Here is a 14,819-nt window from a genome sequence, read left to right as displayed (position 1 = left end):
TCATGGCTTTATGAAATAGTAAACTGATAACTTTGGATTTGGGATTGAGTTTATGCAAAAAAAAACAAAAAACAATTTAGTGAGAAGGGTCTATAACGATTAATCTATTGATTTCAATTTGCTAAGTCATAGATAAGGAAAGTAATTGTGAAATGCAGCCCCACAAATAAAATGAAATGACGCGAATTGTTGCTGTAGAACCGGAGGGATGTATACGAGTGTACCTGGAGGAGCATGTCTCCAGGTTCTATCCTTCCATCAGCAGCCACAGCTCCTCCCTTCATGATGGAGCCAATGTAGATGCCGCCGTCTCCCCGGTCATTACTCTGACCGACAATACTGATACCCAAAAAGTTGTACTTCTCTGTCAAGGAGGAACAATGGAATGACTATCAGGTCTAACATTAAAATAGCTGTATTTCTATATTTAAAATCGCGTTGATATAAAAGGTTTACCCATGTTAAGTGTAACGGTGATGATGTTGAGGCTCATCGTGGAGTCTGTGATGCTGCTGAAGGATGAAGACTGGAGAGACAGAGGGAGGATACGACGTGTGATGCACATTACAAACAGTCAAGCTGGCACAAAATCTATATCAATGACCGCACTCATCTGTTTCTCACTCTCAGCGTCAATTTCAATTTCAGCAGTCATTTGTCTTCCCTCACCCGGTCTATTTTGGCCACTTTATGCCTCCGTCTGCGGCGTTTGTGCCGGCGCATCAGCTGCGAAGACGAACTCTGTTCTGTGGAGCTACTGAGCCTAAAACAAAAAAGGAGAGACACATAAATACAATCAAAAAAGTAGGAGAGCAAAGGCTTTCACACCCTAGTCGGTTTCAGTTGAACGCTGGTATGGTTCGACTAATGGGCCCGTTCAGTTTGGTGCTTGTGAGAGCAGTAACCATAGCAGTCTCGGCCCATGTTACATTGAACAGGAGTGCGGTTCGATTGACGTGAGACCACAATTGAACCAAAGTGCAGAAGAGGAACCAAAGTCAGAAGATTACGTTCTGTCTGTGCGGGGGGCCTTGTTCAGCTGTCAACTAAACCCTGAAGTATCAAATTTGTCAAAACATCAAAATCCACCATACATTGTGCTGATTATAAATAGATTCACTTGCATTTGCTCTCTATATAACATACACTTCTGTAGATTAGTACAATTTCAAATGCTTGCAGACTGAATTTATCCTCCATCAAAGACAGTGAAAGGGGAGAAATCTCATAAATATCCACTACATACAGGTAAACCAACACCACTGAGCAGTATCAGCTTTAGATTCATTTCATTTGCTGCTTCCAGTTTTTTGAGAGTGTATATTTCACTTTTAGTGTGGAGAGTGAAGCCCTTGTTACAACAGCTACTGATTTAGGGGTAGGGCTGTAGAGGAAGTATGTTACCTGCTCGCATCTTCATCTTCCTCGCTGTCTACAAACGAGCTAGATTCCAGCTCGCTGCTCATTACCGAGGTGCTGTCGTAACCCATGGCTGAATCCCTTGCAGTGCGCTCTGATTTAGAGTGGCCATTGATGCGAGGGACTGGAGAGAGAGAGAGAGAGAGAGAGAGAGAGAGAGAGAGAGAGAGAGAGAGAGAGAGGATAGCAGCGAATCAGACGGGTGGTCATGTTGTTTAGTGCGGGGTCAGAACCGAACCAGAGGGAGCAACTAGGAGGAGAGGGAAGATGGTGAGAGTGGCAGTATTGGCAAGTAATCGTCTGAGTAACAGTGAGAGAAACAGCAGAGGAGCTTTCATCTTTGGTACCACCAGGAATTGAAAGATTTGAGTCTCACTTAAGAGTAAATAAACAGAGTGTAGATGATTATTACAAATATGTGATGAATTAATACAGTTACAATACAGAAATCTGCGTAAATTAATTTCCTTGAAGACAGATTGAACACCTCCGGGGTACCAATACACCGTCCATCTTCATACATACATAGCCAGCGAGGTGGCGCTGTCTCTGGGTAACAGCGGATTGGTTGGAAAGGTCTCAAAAAGTGAAGAGGGCGCGGCAGAGAGCGAATCTGCCGAGAGCGTATCTGCCGAGAGCAGGCAAAACATTCCAGCAATGTGGTAGTTCCCATCGCTAGCTCCGCCCAACCAGGTGCTTTTTATGAAAACTGAGCTACTGCACACAAGCAGTCAACAAACAGCGGGACATCCACTGTCAGGATTCACAGCAACATATTTCCTTCCATGTGCTGACGAATGCCATGCCAGACAGACAAGTGGACAAGTTCACCAAGCCAGACTGAAATCTGTATCTTTGTGCTCTGCTCCGTCTGTGCTAGTCACTCTCTAAAACCCAGCCAGAGCCCCAGACGGTCGCTGGCTTCACAGCTTATCTACAAGAGACAGTGAATAAAAAGAAAATGATGAAAAACTAGAAAGGCGAGTAAGATGACACTTTTTGATTAGACAAATGAAAAAGTCAATTTTTTACCTTTTAACTTTAATATTTAATGATAAATAAGTAGAAATTTGATTTAAAGTTTCATATTCATGATCCATAAAGAAATAGATAATGCCCTCATTGAAGTCTTTAAAGTAGTATTTTTTTGTATATTACATTAAACAAATCATCCAATTAAAGCTTAAAACAACTACAAAGGCTCCTTACTGCAAGACAACACATCCTTAAGACTTCTAATTATACCGAACTAGCCTCATAACAAAATCAGATGTCACGTAGGGTCAAATTAAAATGTTGAATCAATTAACAAAGTAAACAACAAATCCGTCTCACCACAGCACGCGGTGTGCCTTCATCCGGAGCATTGAGAAACTGAGCAGGGAGTCAGGAGAAAGTATAGCCTCCTCCCTCCCCTCTATGGCACGCAACTATAGAATGACTGCTAATCTGTCTGTCGCTGACCAATCAGATGATGACATTCGCCAAAACACAGAGAGATTTGAGATGATCCGCTGCCCTCTCCCATCGCTGCCTCAGGTGAAAACACCATCCGCTTATTAAATCCCTGATGCTTTTAGCAGAGCTGCTTCTGTAAAAAAAAAGATTTTAAGATATTTTCATGACAGAGGGCAGTTTCAAGTTCACCAGCTGTTTCTGTGCTTTGAGCTAATACTTTAATACAAGCATAAGTGCTCTAGCTTAGCCCTGTCTTCTTTGACCTCAACCTTGAAATCCCAGTAATATCATAAAGACTTAACACAAAAAAAGGCTATAAAATGTTCTCTGCTATAATGTAACAGCTGAATATTCGAGTCTTGCCTTACAACAGGTGAAGATGTAGAGCATCTGGTAGCCTTGGATCCCACCACTGGAGCCTTAAGGGTCCTACACCTGTTCACCCTCCAAAGACTTTCAACTGCTGCATTATTCATTCTTTCATTCTAAAACACCACAGCACAGATAGAAAATGAAGGGATATGTTTACCAGGACTGCACACTCGAACCGATCACTGTAGAGGAGCATTCACGGGGAGACCGCATGACCTGAAGCGTATGGATATGGTGACAGGGGAATTCCTGCTGCTGATGCTGCAGGCAGCCAGGTGAAAAAGACACTGCACTTCTGGTTCCACCTCTATGATTTTACACCAAGGCCACGGGGCCGTGACAGTAAACACTGAGCCAACCTAACCACATGGAATAACATTATATTAGATATACTTGCTTGAGCCACAAAAGTGCCACAAGGGACCCACCCGGCTCCTCTGGTGGTTTCATTTAATTAGCTAACAAACCGGCAGGAGAGAGGAGAAAACAGAGAGAGTGAGACTGTGTGCAGTCTGCTGGCGTACGTGTGTACAAACCAGTCTGATGACCAGCTCACTGAAGAGGAAAACCAGCGATGAAATCGTTAAAACGTGGGTGTTTGGGTCAGCGGTTAAGGTTAGAGTGAGGGTGGAGCGAGTAGTGGTAAGTTACCCTTAAAATACATCGAGCGCGTCTGCAGCCCGTCACATTGGCAGAGCGGAGCAGGTTTTATCTGAGGAGATTTTCAGCAGGATACTACGATCGGGAGTATTATTCACCGGCAAGTACTGTCTAGATCGTTTTACTTCCAGATTCACGTAGACCTGACTCATCTATTTCAATGAGGAGAAAACAGACAAAATGTTTCTGTGTGACCTCCCATTGCCTCTGATAACCTGAGATATGCCTGGAGGACCACTCATTTGTAAATAAAAAAACAACAACAGTTGATGAGACATGTAAAGCAGCGTGGGACCCACAGCTCTGACATATTAGAATGGATTTGATCTGCAATATTGCATCACAGGACAGTAAGTCAGCTGTGATTCTCCAGAAAATTATCATAATTCTATGTTAATACCTCAAATGGAAACATCTCAGTTCGCTGGGGATGGCACTTATTTTTGGCTCAGTGGTTACAGAATATTGTAATAGTAAAACAAGTAGTGATGAGGGTTAATACCCCAAAAGGGACTTAAATAAACATGGGTGTCCATGCATGCATGCATTTGTGTGCGTGTGAGGATCTAATTGTCTATTTAACATCATCTGTGTCAGTTCTAATTTGTGCTGTGGTCAGTAAATACAGCAGGAGATGGAGGACAATAACAAACACGCAGCAACAAGCAGCTTTAGATCTTGACATGCTGAGAATCAACAATCTGCCAGAACTGAGTCAATATCACAGTCACGAGTTGCATCAAGTGGGATCGTGATAAAATCATTGGACGACTGTGCAGTTACCCAGCAAAGATGAAGTTCAACCTGTTTCCAGTTTCGCAATACAGTTTGAGCTCCCACCAACCTCCGCCTGATGCTGTACTCCGATGATTATTTCAGCACATAAATTAATTAATGACTATTTGGTTAATGAGCCTGAAGCTCAGGATGCACAGCGAGAGATCTGTGAAGTGTGGAAGAGAGACGGCGAGAGACAGATATAGACAGAGAGAACAAGCTTGGCTGTACCCATGAAAACAACCTTCAACAGCTGCAAGTGTTGGAGGCTGTGAGCTTCTTATTTTGTGCCATAAAATACAAAAAATTCAGACAAAATATCTGTGTGACAAGGACAGGAAAAAGATCTCAAGCCATCGAATGAAAGATTACACCAATAAGTGAACACATCTTTACCTGCAGCACGAGTACACCCTGTTTTCATCTTGTGGACAACACGGACTTGATGTTCACTTAAAAACACCTCACATATTTCAACCACAGACACTTAACAAGGGAGTAGATCATCTGGAGGGGTAAATGTGGTCAAATAAACTTTGTAAACTGAGAAATAATTCAGATTGGAGCTGGATGAAAAATTCATTTTTCTCAAATAATTTCAACAGAATCAGAGCTATTTTTAACAAATAAAAAATCAATCTTAAACTGGGCACTTAGGATTAGGAACTGCCAGTGCTTCGCTGGGCTGAGTGGGCTCCCGTCGCTAAAGGAAAGCCCTTGTGAAAAGTTTCTAAAGTCTTTTGGTTCCATCTATGTAGAGTCCCCTGTCGAGGAAACTTCTGGCTGTTTTACAATTCTTTCAAAGTCTTTTGCAACCGAAGGCAGCAGCAGCAGCAGCAGCAGCAGCAGCAGCACAAAGTCATTCCAACATGTGAATAAGAGGCAAGTAAAAGTGTGTGGCACTGGATTTTTACAAGAGCATGTAACATAAACAGAAGCTACTACAGAAGCAGGGGTATTCTACACCCTCAAAGATATGGTTCCTATACAATTTAAATACTTCCTTTGTCTTCTGTCATCATAAATCATCTGCTGTGAAACGGATATTTACTTTTTTTTCCCCAGCTTCAGGTACAATGTAAACGATTCCTTTTTTATCTCCAAGGCAGCAACACATTTTTCTCAGATATTTCCTAAAGCACCAGTGTCTGTCACACAATCACTAATCATTTTACAAGACTGAAGTCTGCTGAGCCAGTGGAAAACAGCCTCTGACCATAAACCTGAGACACACTTAGGAAAGAGAAGGACAATTATTGGGCAAGACGCTGAATTCCAGAGATTTTCTAACTTCACATGCAGTGAACTTAGTCCCTTGGTAGTTTCTTCGCTCACATTCCCAGTTATCTTGGTCTCACATAGCTCAACATCCACCATGTAGAACCTCAGGGCCTTTTTCCATACATGTCCTCCGTCTGCCCCCCTTTAATTATATTTGACATGTGCAAGAAAGGATGTGTTGAGTAAGAGGCAGTGAAATGTAATAACTTAGAAATAACAGGATAATTTCATTTTTAGGACCCATCTGTTCTTGTCTGATTATACTCACGCTCGGTTTCTCTTGCTCTCCTCCTTGCACGCTCTCTCTCTCGCTCTCTGCGGTGGCTCAGGAGGGACTCCGTACCCGTCTCCGTGTCCAGGCCGTCACGAATGCTTACTGCATTGGCACTGCAACACAAACATTAGAAAGTCAAGAAATAGAGTCTGTCTCTTATACAGAACATCTTTCAAACTCTCAGCACAGTTTAGTTGCCAGCTACATAATACTGTTTGCCATATCTGTTTTCCTGCCATTTAGCTTACGGGGATATATGCAACTCATATTATTACTCTGTTTCAAATTCAGTCCCTCTGGCCAAAATAGCAGTTTCATTGTTGTGCGGTATGTGATGTGTTTCTCAGTAAGTGTCATTAATGACCAGATAGCCGGAGAGGGAGATATTCTGGACAATACTGGCATTAATGAGATCTATTGAAAGCCCAGATGGTGCCTGGAGCATGATTTGGAGAGAGATGGAGAAGAGAAAATGACAGATTGCATTAAAAAGCTCGGAGTGGTAGATCAGGTGTGTGCTGAGCAATAAGCAGCCCTGTGTGCTGTATGTCTGGGAGGAGTCTGGGGGGTTATGGAAGGGCTTGAGGGCAGATTGTTATTCTGTCAGAGGGCGGGAGAAGCTGTGGCCTCAGGCACCAGGGTTAAGGGACTCACACAGCCACCAGCCACCTACGAAACCTGAGGCTGGTGAGAACTCTACTCAGGCCTGTCAGTCTGTCACGCACACTTTAGCGGGTACGCAACATGTACTTTACACCTGCATAAATAATTGCATGTGCATTCATCTATTCATACATATACACAAACAGTGTCACATTTGTGGTGTACAAACAGAACAAAAAAAATACACCAGTCATCCAAGAGTGCCTTCAAAACCTCGCTAACAAGAGAGTTCTTTTTCTCCGACTTGTTCTTGAGAAAGGCCCTAAGAAACGTCTGATTCATCACATCTTCTCCAACCAAACGATTGCTCTCACCTGTGCTCTCATGATCACGTATTCCATTGTCCTTGTAAATTTAAAGAGCGTGTCAGACGTTCTTAATTAGTATAAGTAATCGTGCAACCAAGGCCCATAAAAGGCCATGAGACCGCTGGGAGGTCTGCACAGACACACACGGAAATTTAAGAGAGAAATCAAGAATGGCCAAATGAAAATATAAAGAGGATTTTATGTGTAAGCGGAAACTCCAGCAGGGACCGAACAGAAGATGAGCTCCTATTTATTAGTGTCAATAGTGGATATAAATAATCAACTAAAATGTAGACAATAATAACAATGAAATAAAAATAATAGTGGTGATTTAAAATAGATGAATGCTGTATATGGAGAAACATGCACAACTGATAAACAGACAATTTTTTTTCTTTTTGGAGCTCACATCTAAGACTCAAAACTGACCAAACACCCAAACCTGACCCGGCCCAACCTGCGAGTCAACCTGGAAGACGAAGACTCACAAACGAGAGCAACGCTGTCTGACCAGTGGAGGGGAAAGGCTTGCCTGCAGTTATCTCCTCTGGACCAACATGATTATTCATTTGAAAAGCAGTGCGTGTGGGTGTTTATTTAATTTTTAAAACAAAAATGCTTTGGAGAAAATACAGCCGTACTTTGCACAATCATGCCCTCATCCATAAAAGACGTTCTGTATAGTTTTGGTAAATTTCTGACCTGACGTAAGTGTGTTATAACAAGACATTTCTTTCAGTGAGTGAGGCTCATTGTTCTCACACACCTCGGTGGCGACGTGCAGATGATCAATGCAAGTTAAAGAGCAGAGCAGACAGGATGCTGCGTCTGCTGTGTTCACTCAGCAGGATAACGTGCTCAATGAGGCATGCTTACATGTTTCAGCCACAGAGTACTAATGGGTGCACCTGGGCTGGACTTCACCAGAACACAGATCACGGTTCAGTGTTTGTATGTAAACAAGACTGAGGATGCATTCGTCATTTCCACTGGTAGCGATTGGAAATCAGTGAGAAGAGCTGGTGTCAGAGGCTGTCGGTTGATGCTGATCATTCGGACGGCAGGTCTGCTGATCCGGGGGTAGATTATTCAGGGAAAGGCTGCAGCTGTGAACAAATACCACCCCCACCACCAACACCACCACCACCAGTCCTTTCAAATCCTCCACCCTCTTTGCTGCCAATCGCCACCCCCTCCCTCTTGGGAAATGGAGATGGGTGCTTTTAATGTCTGTTAATCCGGATTACCAGGCAGAAACACATCAGTTGTGTCCATTCTCAGCCCAAAACACCTATTCTACGAGCTCATCAAATAGACCCATTCACATCGAAAAACACATGAAATGCATGAATAAAGCACAAAGAGAAAATGAAGTGGTAATATTATTCTGGCTATTTACAGAGAGCAGTAAAGGGAGGAAGACTGGACTCATCTGAGAAAGAGAAGAGGTTCACTATGGGGAATTCAACACGCTGCTTCTCGGAGAGAAAGGCCTGCCTGTCTAACTCAAAGAGGAAAAGAGAAAAGGCGAGTGGGGGGGGAGAGAGAGAGAGAGAGAGAGAGGTGACGTGGGGCCGGTGCACAGTGTCATTTTGCTCCACAAGGTGGCAGTAGTCCTCGAGAAAGCTGGCTGGGAACAATAAAATCATCAGGCCAGCTGACAGCCCAACAGCAGGGAGCAGCCCGTAGAGGGCAAAAGCGAGCTGGGATGTCAAACAGTGGATGAAGACGTACGCTGAGACATGACAGATTGCATGTTCTGAATATAGAGCCTCAGCCATATTGCTCTGGCGCTGCAATGGCAACAACCCTCGCCCCCATTGCCCCCAGCACTTCCAGCTATATTTAGCTGAGGACTTCTCCTGAGCAAGTGATATTCTCTGATCTGCCAGGGTGAAGTCTGGACTCAGGTACTGGTAATTAGACTCTCAAGAGATCTCAGTTCCTGGGCTTTTTTTTTTTTCATGCACCAAGGCTTTTTTTTTGTCCACATAAACCGTTATTAGCGGAGTTTGGATGAATGCTCTGACCGACTGATTATAACACGCCCCACTGGATGCCAGTATTTGCCTGAAGATGTTTATGCCGTGAAGGCTATTTCAAGAATCAGCAGCACTGACGGCGTACACATTACATAGATGAGTAGACTAACACCTTACTCCATGGTTGAGTGAGCATATACACACAGACGGGAAAATGGGTTTCCTCACTTTAGCATGTACTTCACGCCATATTCACACGCAGGCGGATACCACCTACATCTCCTATAGAAGGCCGTGATGATGAATCCCCTAGTGAGCTGAATAGCACATATGGCACGCTGAGTAACAAAAAGGTCAGCAACGGTTGTGTGATTAAACACATCTGCCTACATGCGTGTAATTGCGCATATATGACAAGTAATAATCAGCCTACTTACTGGAAGGAGGGCGGCCGGGAGTCTCCGATGCCCCCTGTTCTTTCCAGAGGAGGGGGCAGCTCTGGATGGCTCTCTGTGCACTGAGAACCTCCATCAGAATGGGCACTCTCTGCTAGGACCAGCTGACAGAGAGAAAGATAGGTTAGAAATATTCAGCTAGGAGACAAACAAATATGAATATTTTGAGTGCTAATAGAGACATGTTTCACAAACTTGCCATCTGGGGACCCAGTTTTTAAAAATAACAATCCATCGCAAACCAGTTAAAAATAGGCCTCGTCTATGAGTCATGAGACGAGGAAGTTTGTGCATAAACGAACATTTCTGACCAGTGTCAGTTTCTCATCTGAATTTATAAATACAGACAGAAGAGGATTGGGGCCACGTTGTGAAAAATGTATCTGGGTTTATTCTCATTTTACCGTCAGACATTTTTATTTTGCATTTTTCCAAATTAAATGTTCATATGCCTCTACTCCTCTGCTGTTTACTTACCCATTTAGATTTAAAAAGAACTCAAAAAATACTGGGAAAATGAAGGGAATTTGGAAATGATGACTTGAAACCTGAGGGTTTTCTGAAAAAGTTCAAAACATGCACTTCATCTGCTTTATTTTTCAGTCTGTGTAATAGATAGAAATATGAATAAAAGTTCAAAAATGATTAGGCCTTAGGCTTATTTCTAAATTCAATTTATGCAAAATGATTTATTTGCCCAACTGTTCATTTAATTTCTTTCTTCTTCTTTTCTTTTTAAATCAATCAACAACATGGTTTGGACACCTTGAAGGGCAAAGTATGCAAACGTTGGCTCAGGTCTTAAATTTCAAATGGGATGAATAAATGAGAGCAAATAAAAACATTTAACAGGGTACCTCACTGTAAATAATATACACATTTTACATTCTATTTACACATTATATAAAAGAAATGTTAGTCAGATTTTTAGTTTGTTTTATCAAACTGACTGCAAAATCTATATCTAAATCTCAATATAAATCTTTTAAAAAAAATATAGAAGAAATTCTATAATTCATTTAGAGATGTCAATCGACTATCCTTCATCCCACCAGTGGGTGGTGACCCAGTCTCTGTGGATCACGTCGTGTGGACACAGGATCAAAAACCCTCTCAACAGACACTCAAAGATAAACACATGCATTAATGTTGGCAGCACAGATGCAGGCACATCTTCTGTCTGAGTAGTTGAGTACACATTTCACAAGAAAGAGATGCAGCCTACAGATGATGGCTGGCTGTGCACAAACAACTTGAGATACACAGGCAGCGACACAGACACCTAAAAGACCACAATGCTTTCAGAAATTTGAGTGTAAGTATACAGGCAGCTGCTCGATGACCTGACAATGCAGCCACTCTGCTTTCATCTGAGACACAATAATTCAAGTTAAAGCAGGCGGCTAAGGAGAGACAGACAACAGTTTGCCATTAAGCTAATGTAAGCGTTAGGACTCAAAGGTGTTTTCTCATCAAAGGTGCAACTCACTGTTTCCCAACATTGTAAACACTGAAACTCATTAAACTAAGTGTCTTACTTTTGCCACTAGGAGTGATCCAAACAATAACAAAAAACCTACCCCGATGAGAACGTGAGGTAGCCTGGGATGATTTGATTATTTTCTGTAGTTTAATCACTGTAAGGCACTCAGGTAGAAATTATGTTCAAAGGTAAAGTAACAGGGTGGCAAGGTGGTGCAGTGGTCAGCACTGTCTCCTCACAGCTAGAAGGTTCCGGGCTCCATCACGGGATCTCTCTGTGTGGAGTCTGCATGTTCTCCCTGTTCCTGTGTGGGTTCTCTCTGGTACTCCAGCTTCCTCCCACAGTCCAAAGACATCAAGAGGGGACGAGGCTGATTGATACTCTAAATTGACCGTAGGTGTGACTGTGAGTGTGAATGGTTGTCTGTCTCTATGTGTTGGCCCTGTGATGGACTGGTGACCTGTCCAGGGTGAACCCGCCTCTTGCCTGAAGGCTGCTGGGATAGGCTCCAGTCCCCGCGACCCTTGACGGGATAAGCGGTAGAAAATAGATGGATGGATGGTAAAGTAATACAGTTTAATTAACAGTGGGTTTATTAACGTCACGTAAAATGATTCCAAAGAAACAGCTGCAAGAGGAAATGCCGCTTAAGCTTGAATCAGGTTCTGGATTTCTTTTTTTTGTTTGGACATTGTTGAAAACCTTTTGAATACAAATGTCTATCTGATTTATAGATATTTTCATAGAGAATTTTTTTCCAAATTATACCTTTAAGAATGAGAGGATTTTGAGGTCATGAAGTGGATGAAAACCTGCTTCATGATGATTTGATCATTTTCATTTTCTATTTCTGACAGTATGACGATGATGAAAAACACCTTTGTGATTTCAGGAATCAAGAAAATCCGGGGACGCGACATACAGTCATGCTGCCAACTCTTGATCTGTCTGCCCTCCTTTTTCTCAAGTCAAACTTGTGTATAATGTGTGAAGAACACTGGATTCTTTGATGTGAGGTCAAATGAGGGTAGAAACTGCTGCAGATCATCGTGTTAACACTGAATCTAACGCAGATTGATGAAGAAACTCAATTTGATTGAATGTATTTACTTATGGCCTTAATCCAAAAAACTTTTTTACAGCTTGAATTTAGATTAAACAACCGTGGTACCACGTGGAGAGCAAGAGCATGAGAAGATTCGTTTATTTCCATTTCCTTTTAAAGCAATAGCTCAGGGAATTTATTCGGATCTGGCATAAACATCCATAAGGATTTGAGGAAGCTCTAAAAAGATTTCGGAGGTCAAAGGTCACTGGGGCAGGCACACTTTACAAAGGTATACGACTGAAATGGTTGTAGTTGTAGTTAGCTTCACTAACTTCAGCAACTCACATTACACACGTCTTAACCTTTTCAATAACACAAACCTCATTCTAAAATGTATTTTCCAACCTGTGCTGCAGCTTTAAATGGTAAAATATCAAAACAAGCATTGTAAGGATCCGTCAGTAAGACAAAGAAGCTCAAAGAAACGTTATTTAGGGCACACCAAATTTCCCGTCCCATTCCCAGTAATAAGAGCTACAGTAACCGGTCGTTGTGCAACAGTGTGACACAGTGAGACCATGTTTAAACAAATACATGCTTTTCACTATTTTCCACTGTCAGACCAATGCAGTATAACACTCCAGATTGTAAAAGACAAAAAGCCACTATGCTGATGAAATGTGCAGCCTGCCGTACTGCCCTGCTCTTAGCTGTCAATCAATATTTAAAGACGGAGCTTTAACCTGAGCCTGCTGTCCTGTAGACACAGGTATGGTTCACGTGTAAATCCTCCTCCAACATGACAGCTTGATTTGATTTGACATACTTTATTGTCCCTGAGGGACACTTGGGCTCGCAGCACTGTTGATCCTCCGTAATTACAAAGCACGATAAAGCGACTCAAGGCAATATCCTAAACGACCATCATGGAGGCTTCATCAGATGCTACATCTTCTTTTAGTAGTCAAACCCAGCTAATGATGACTGTATTTTATAACAGAGGCCAAGTTTCCCATCTAATGCAATTACTCACACCTCTAAAACACAGCCGAACAGTAGGAGCAAGGTGAAGAGTGTTTCAAAAGCTCTGTGGAGGCGTTAGACTTCTACATTTGCATGATCTATGAGGGCGCCACATATATTTGGACGGAGGTGAAGCTGTAGCCAGCCAGGCAGGTGCATTATCCATCTCACTTACCCATGACACCACTCTCCCGTTGAAGCAGGGCAGCTTGGCGTTGTCATCGGAAATCTCTTCTTTGACGACCCTGGGGAGCAGACAGACAGAACCAACTTAAGCACCGTACAGCACAGTCTGCAGACGCGTCTCCTCCTTGCCTGGACTCACACGGAGAGACATCCATGCTGTGCAAGTCACACTTTAACACGGCCTTTTCACCCGCTCTCACCTTCAACATCACAGGGAAGCGCAATGAGCAGCACTGATGCCACTGTCAGTTGCAATGAGGGACTTATTCAGGGGCAACGGGCCAGACACACACACACGCACACACGTACACACACACGCACACACGTATACACACACACGTATACACACACACGCACACACACTCAAACAATACAACAAACTGGTTTGAAATAGGGAATGATTCTCCAAAAATATAATAAATAATCCCACACTCACATTTCTCTACTCAGTTGTCAAAGTTTACTCAAGCAAGTTTCAGTTTTCCAATCACAATTGGTCAGTGGAGTATAAAAGGAAGCTACTCCACCATTTTGAACTCTGTCCTGATGAAGGTCGACAACTCACCAAAACATTCACAACTGAATAAAGCAGGGAAAAGCAAGTGCAGGGTTATTCTAATATTTTTTAGAGAAAAGATGTGAAATGAGGCGATTTAGTCCGAGCACCACAGATATCACCACACATTTTATTTTCTTTATATTTAGGATGTGGTTTTCCTTCATGTCCTCTCTGCCTGTCTCAATATCTCTGGAGGGACTGAGAAATTGCACACAGGAGGCAGATCTGTGCAGCAGTTTGACCTCAGCATATGAATATATGCATATCTACAAATATATAAATGGATTATCTATACACACACTCTCACATGTGCGCACACAGACACACATGCACTCACACACCTACACACACTCCAGCCGGCACTTGCCCCTCATCTGAACTCTATCAAGTCTGCCAGTTGATGTCAGCTAAGCTAGCAAGCAGCCTCAAGTCTGACGGCCAGCGGTGGGCAAGACTTAAGTCCCAATATTTGCACTGAAAGGTTTAAGTTCAGTTAATAAACAGACTATCAACGCATGTACTGTATTTACTATTTGTGATGATTAAAATGAAGTAAAAGAATAATGTTGAAGTGTTTCAGCTGAAATCTGTGATTCAAACCAATTAAGTCCAGGGAGGGAGAGAGAAGAAAACAGGAAAAGAAAATGAGAAGAGAAATCAGCATCCTTAAAAATCAATCCAGAAAACAACTTCTGTTTTATTACCCTTAGAGGACGGTAGCACAGAAGAAGCAGCAGTGGTAGTGGATGAACAACTTCCTCTGTTGTAGCTGTATGTTGCACTAGTTAGCACAAATAGTTGGAACTGCAATAATGGGTTTAAGCTGTCAGACAGGAAGAAACACATTTTATTGAGGTTTCTAAGTCAATAG

The 14,819-nt window shown here is 42.5% G+C and overlaps 1 protein-coding gene across 1 annotated transcript in view; it reads right to left on the bottom strand.

The window, feature by feature from the left end:
• LOC147255607 (segment polarity protein dishevelled homolog DVL-1-like) overlaps positions 1–14,819 on the bottom strand; it is a 34,103-nt gene that overhangs the window by 12,927 nt on the left and 6,357 nt on the right. Inside the window, exons 2-8 of the mRNA XM_086213426.1 lie at positions 13,379–13,448; positions 9,632–9,753; positions 6,236–6,354; positions 1,405–1,543; positions 670–763; positions 457–526; positions 225–364 (exon numbers count right to left, since the gene is read on the bottom strand). Of these exons, the coding sequence (XP_086069552.1) occupies positions 225–364; positions 457–526; positions 670–763; positions 1,405–1,543; positions 6,236–6,354; positions 9,632–9,753; positions 13,379–13,448 (754 nt within the window). The remainder of the gene's footprint in view (positions 1–224; positions 365–456; positions 527–669; positions 764–1,404; positions 1,544–6,235; positions 6,355–9,631; positions 9,754–13,378; positions 13,449–14,819) is intronic.

The sequence above is a fragment of the Aulostomus chinensis genome, chromosome 9 (assembly GCF_037954235.1).
Source record: "Aulostomus chinensis isolate RoL2024-O1b breed Wild chromosome 9, RoL_Achi_v1.0, whole genome shotgun sequence".
NCBI lineage: Eukaryota > Metazoa > Chordata > Actinopteri > Syngnathiformes > Aulostomidae > Aulostomus > Aulostomus chinensis.
This window is presented reverse-complemented; position numbering and strand designations above follow the sequence as displayed.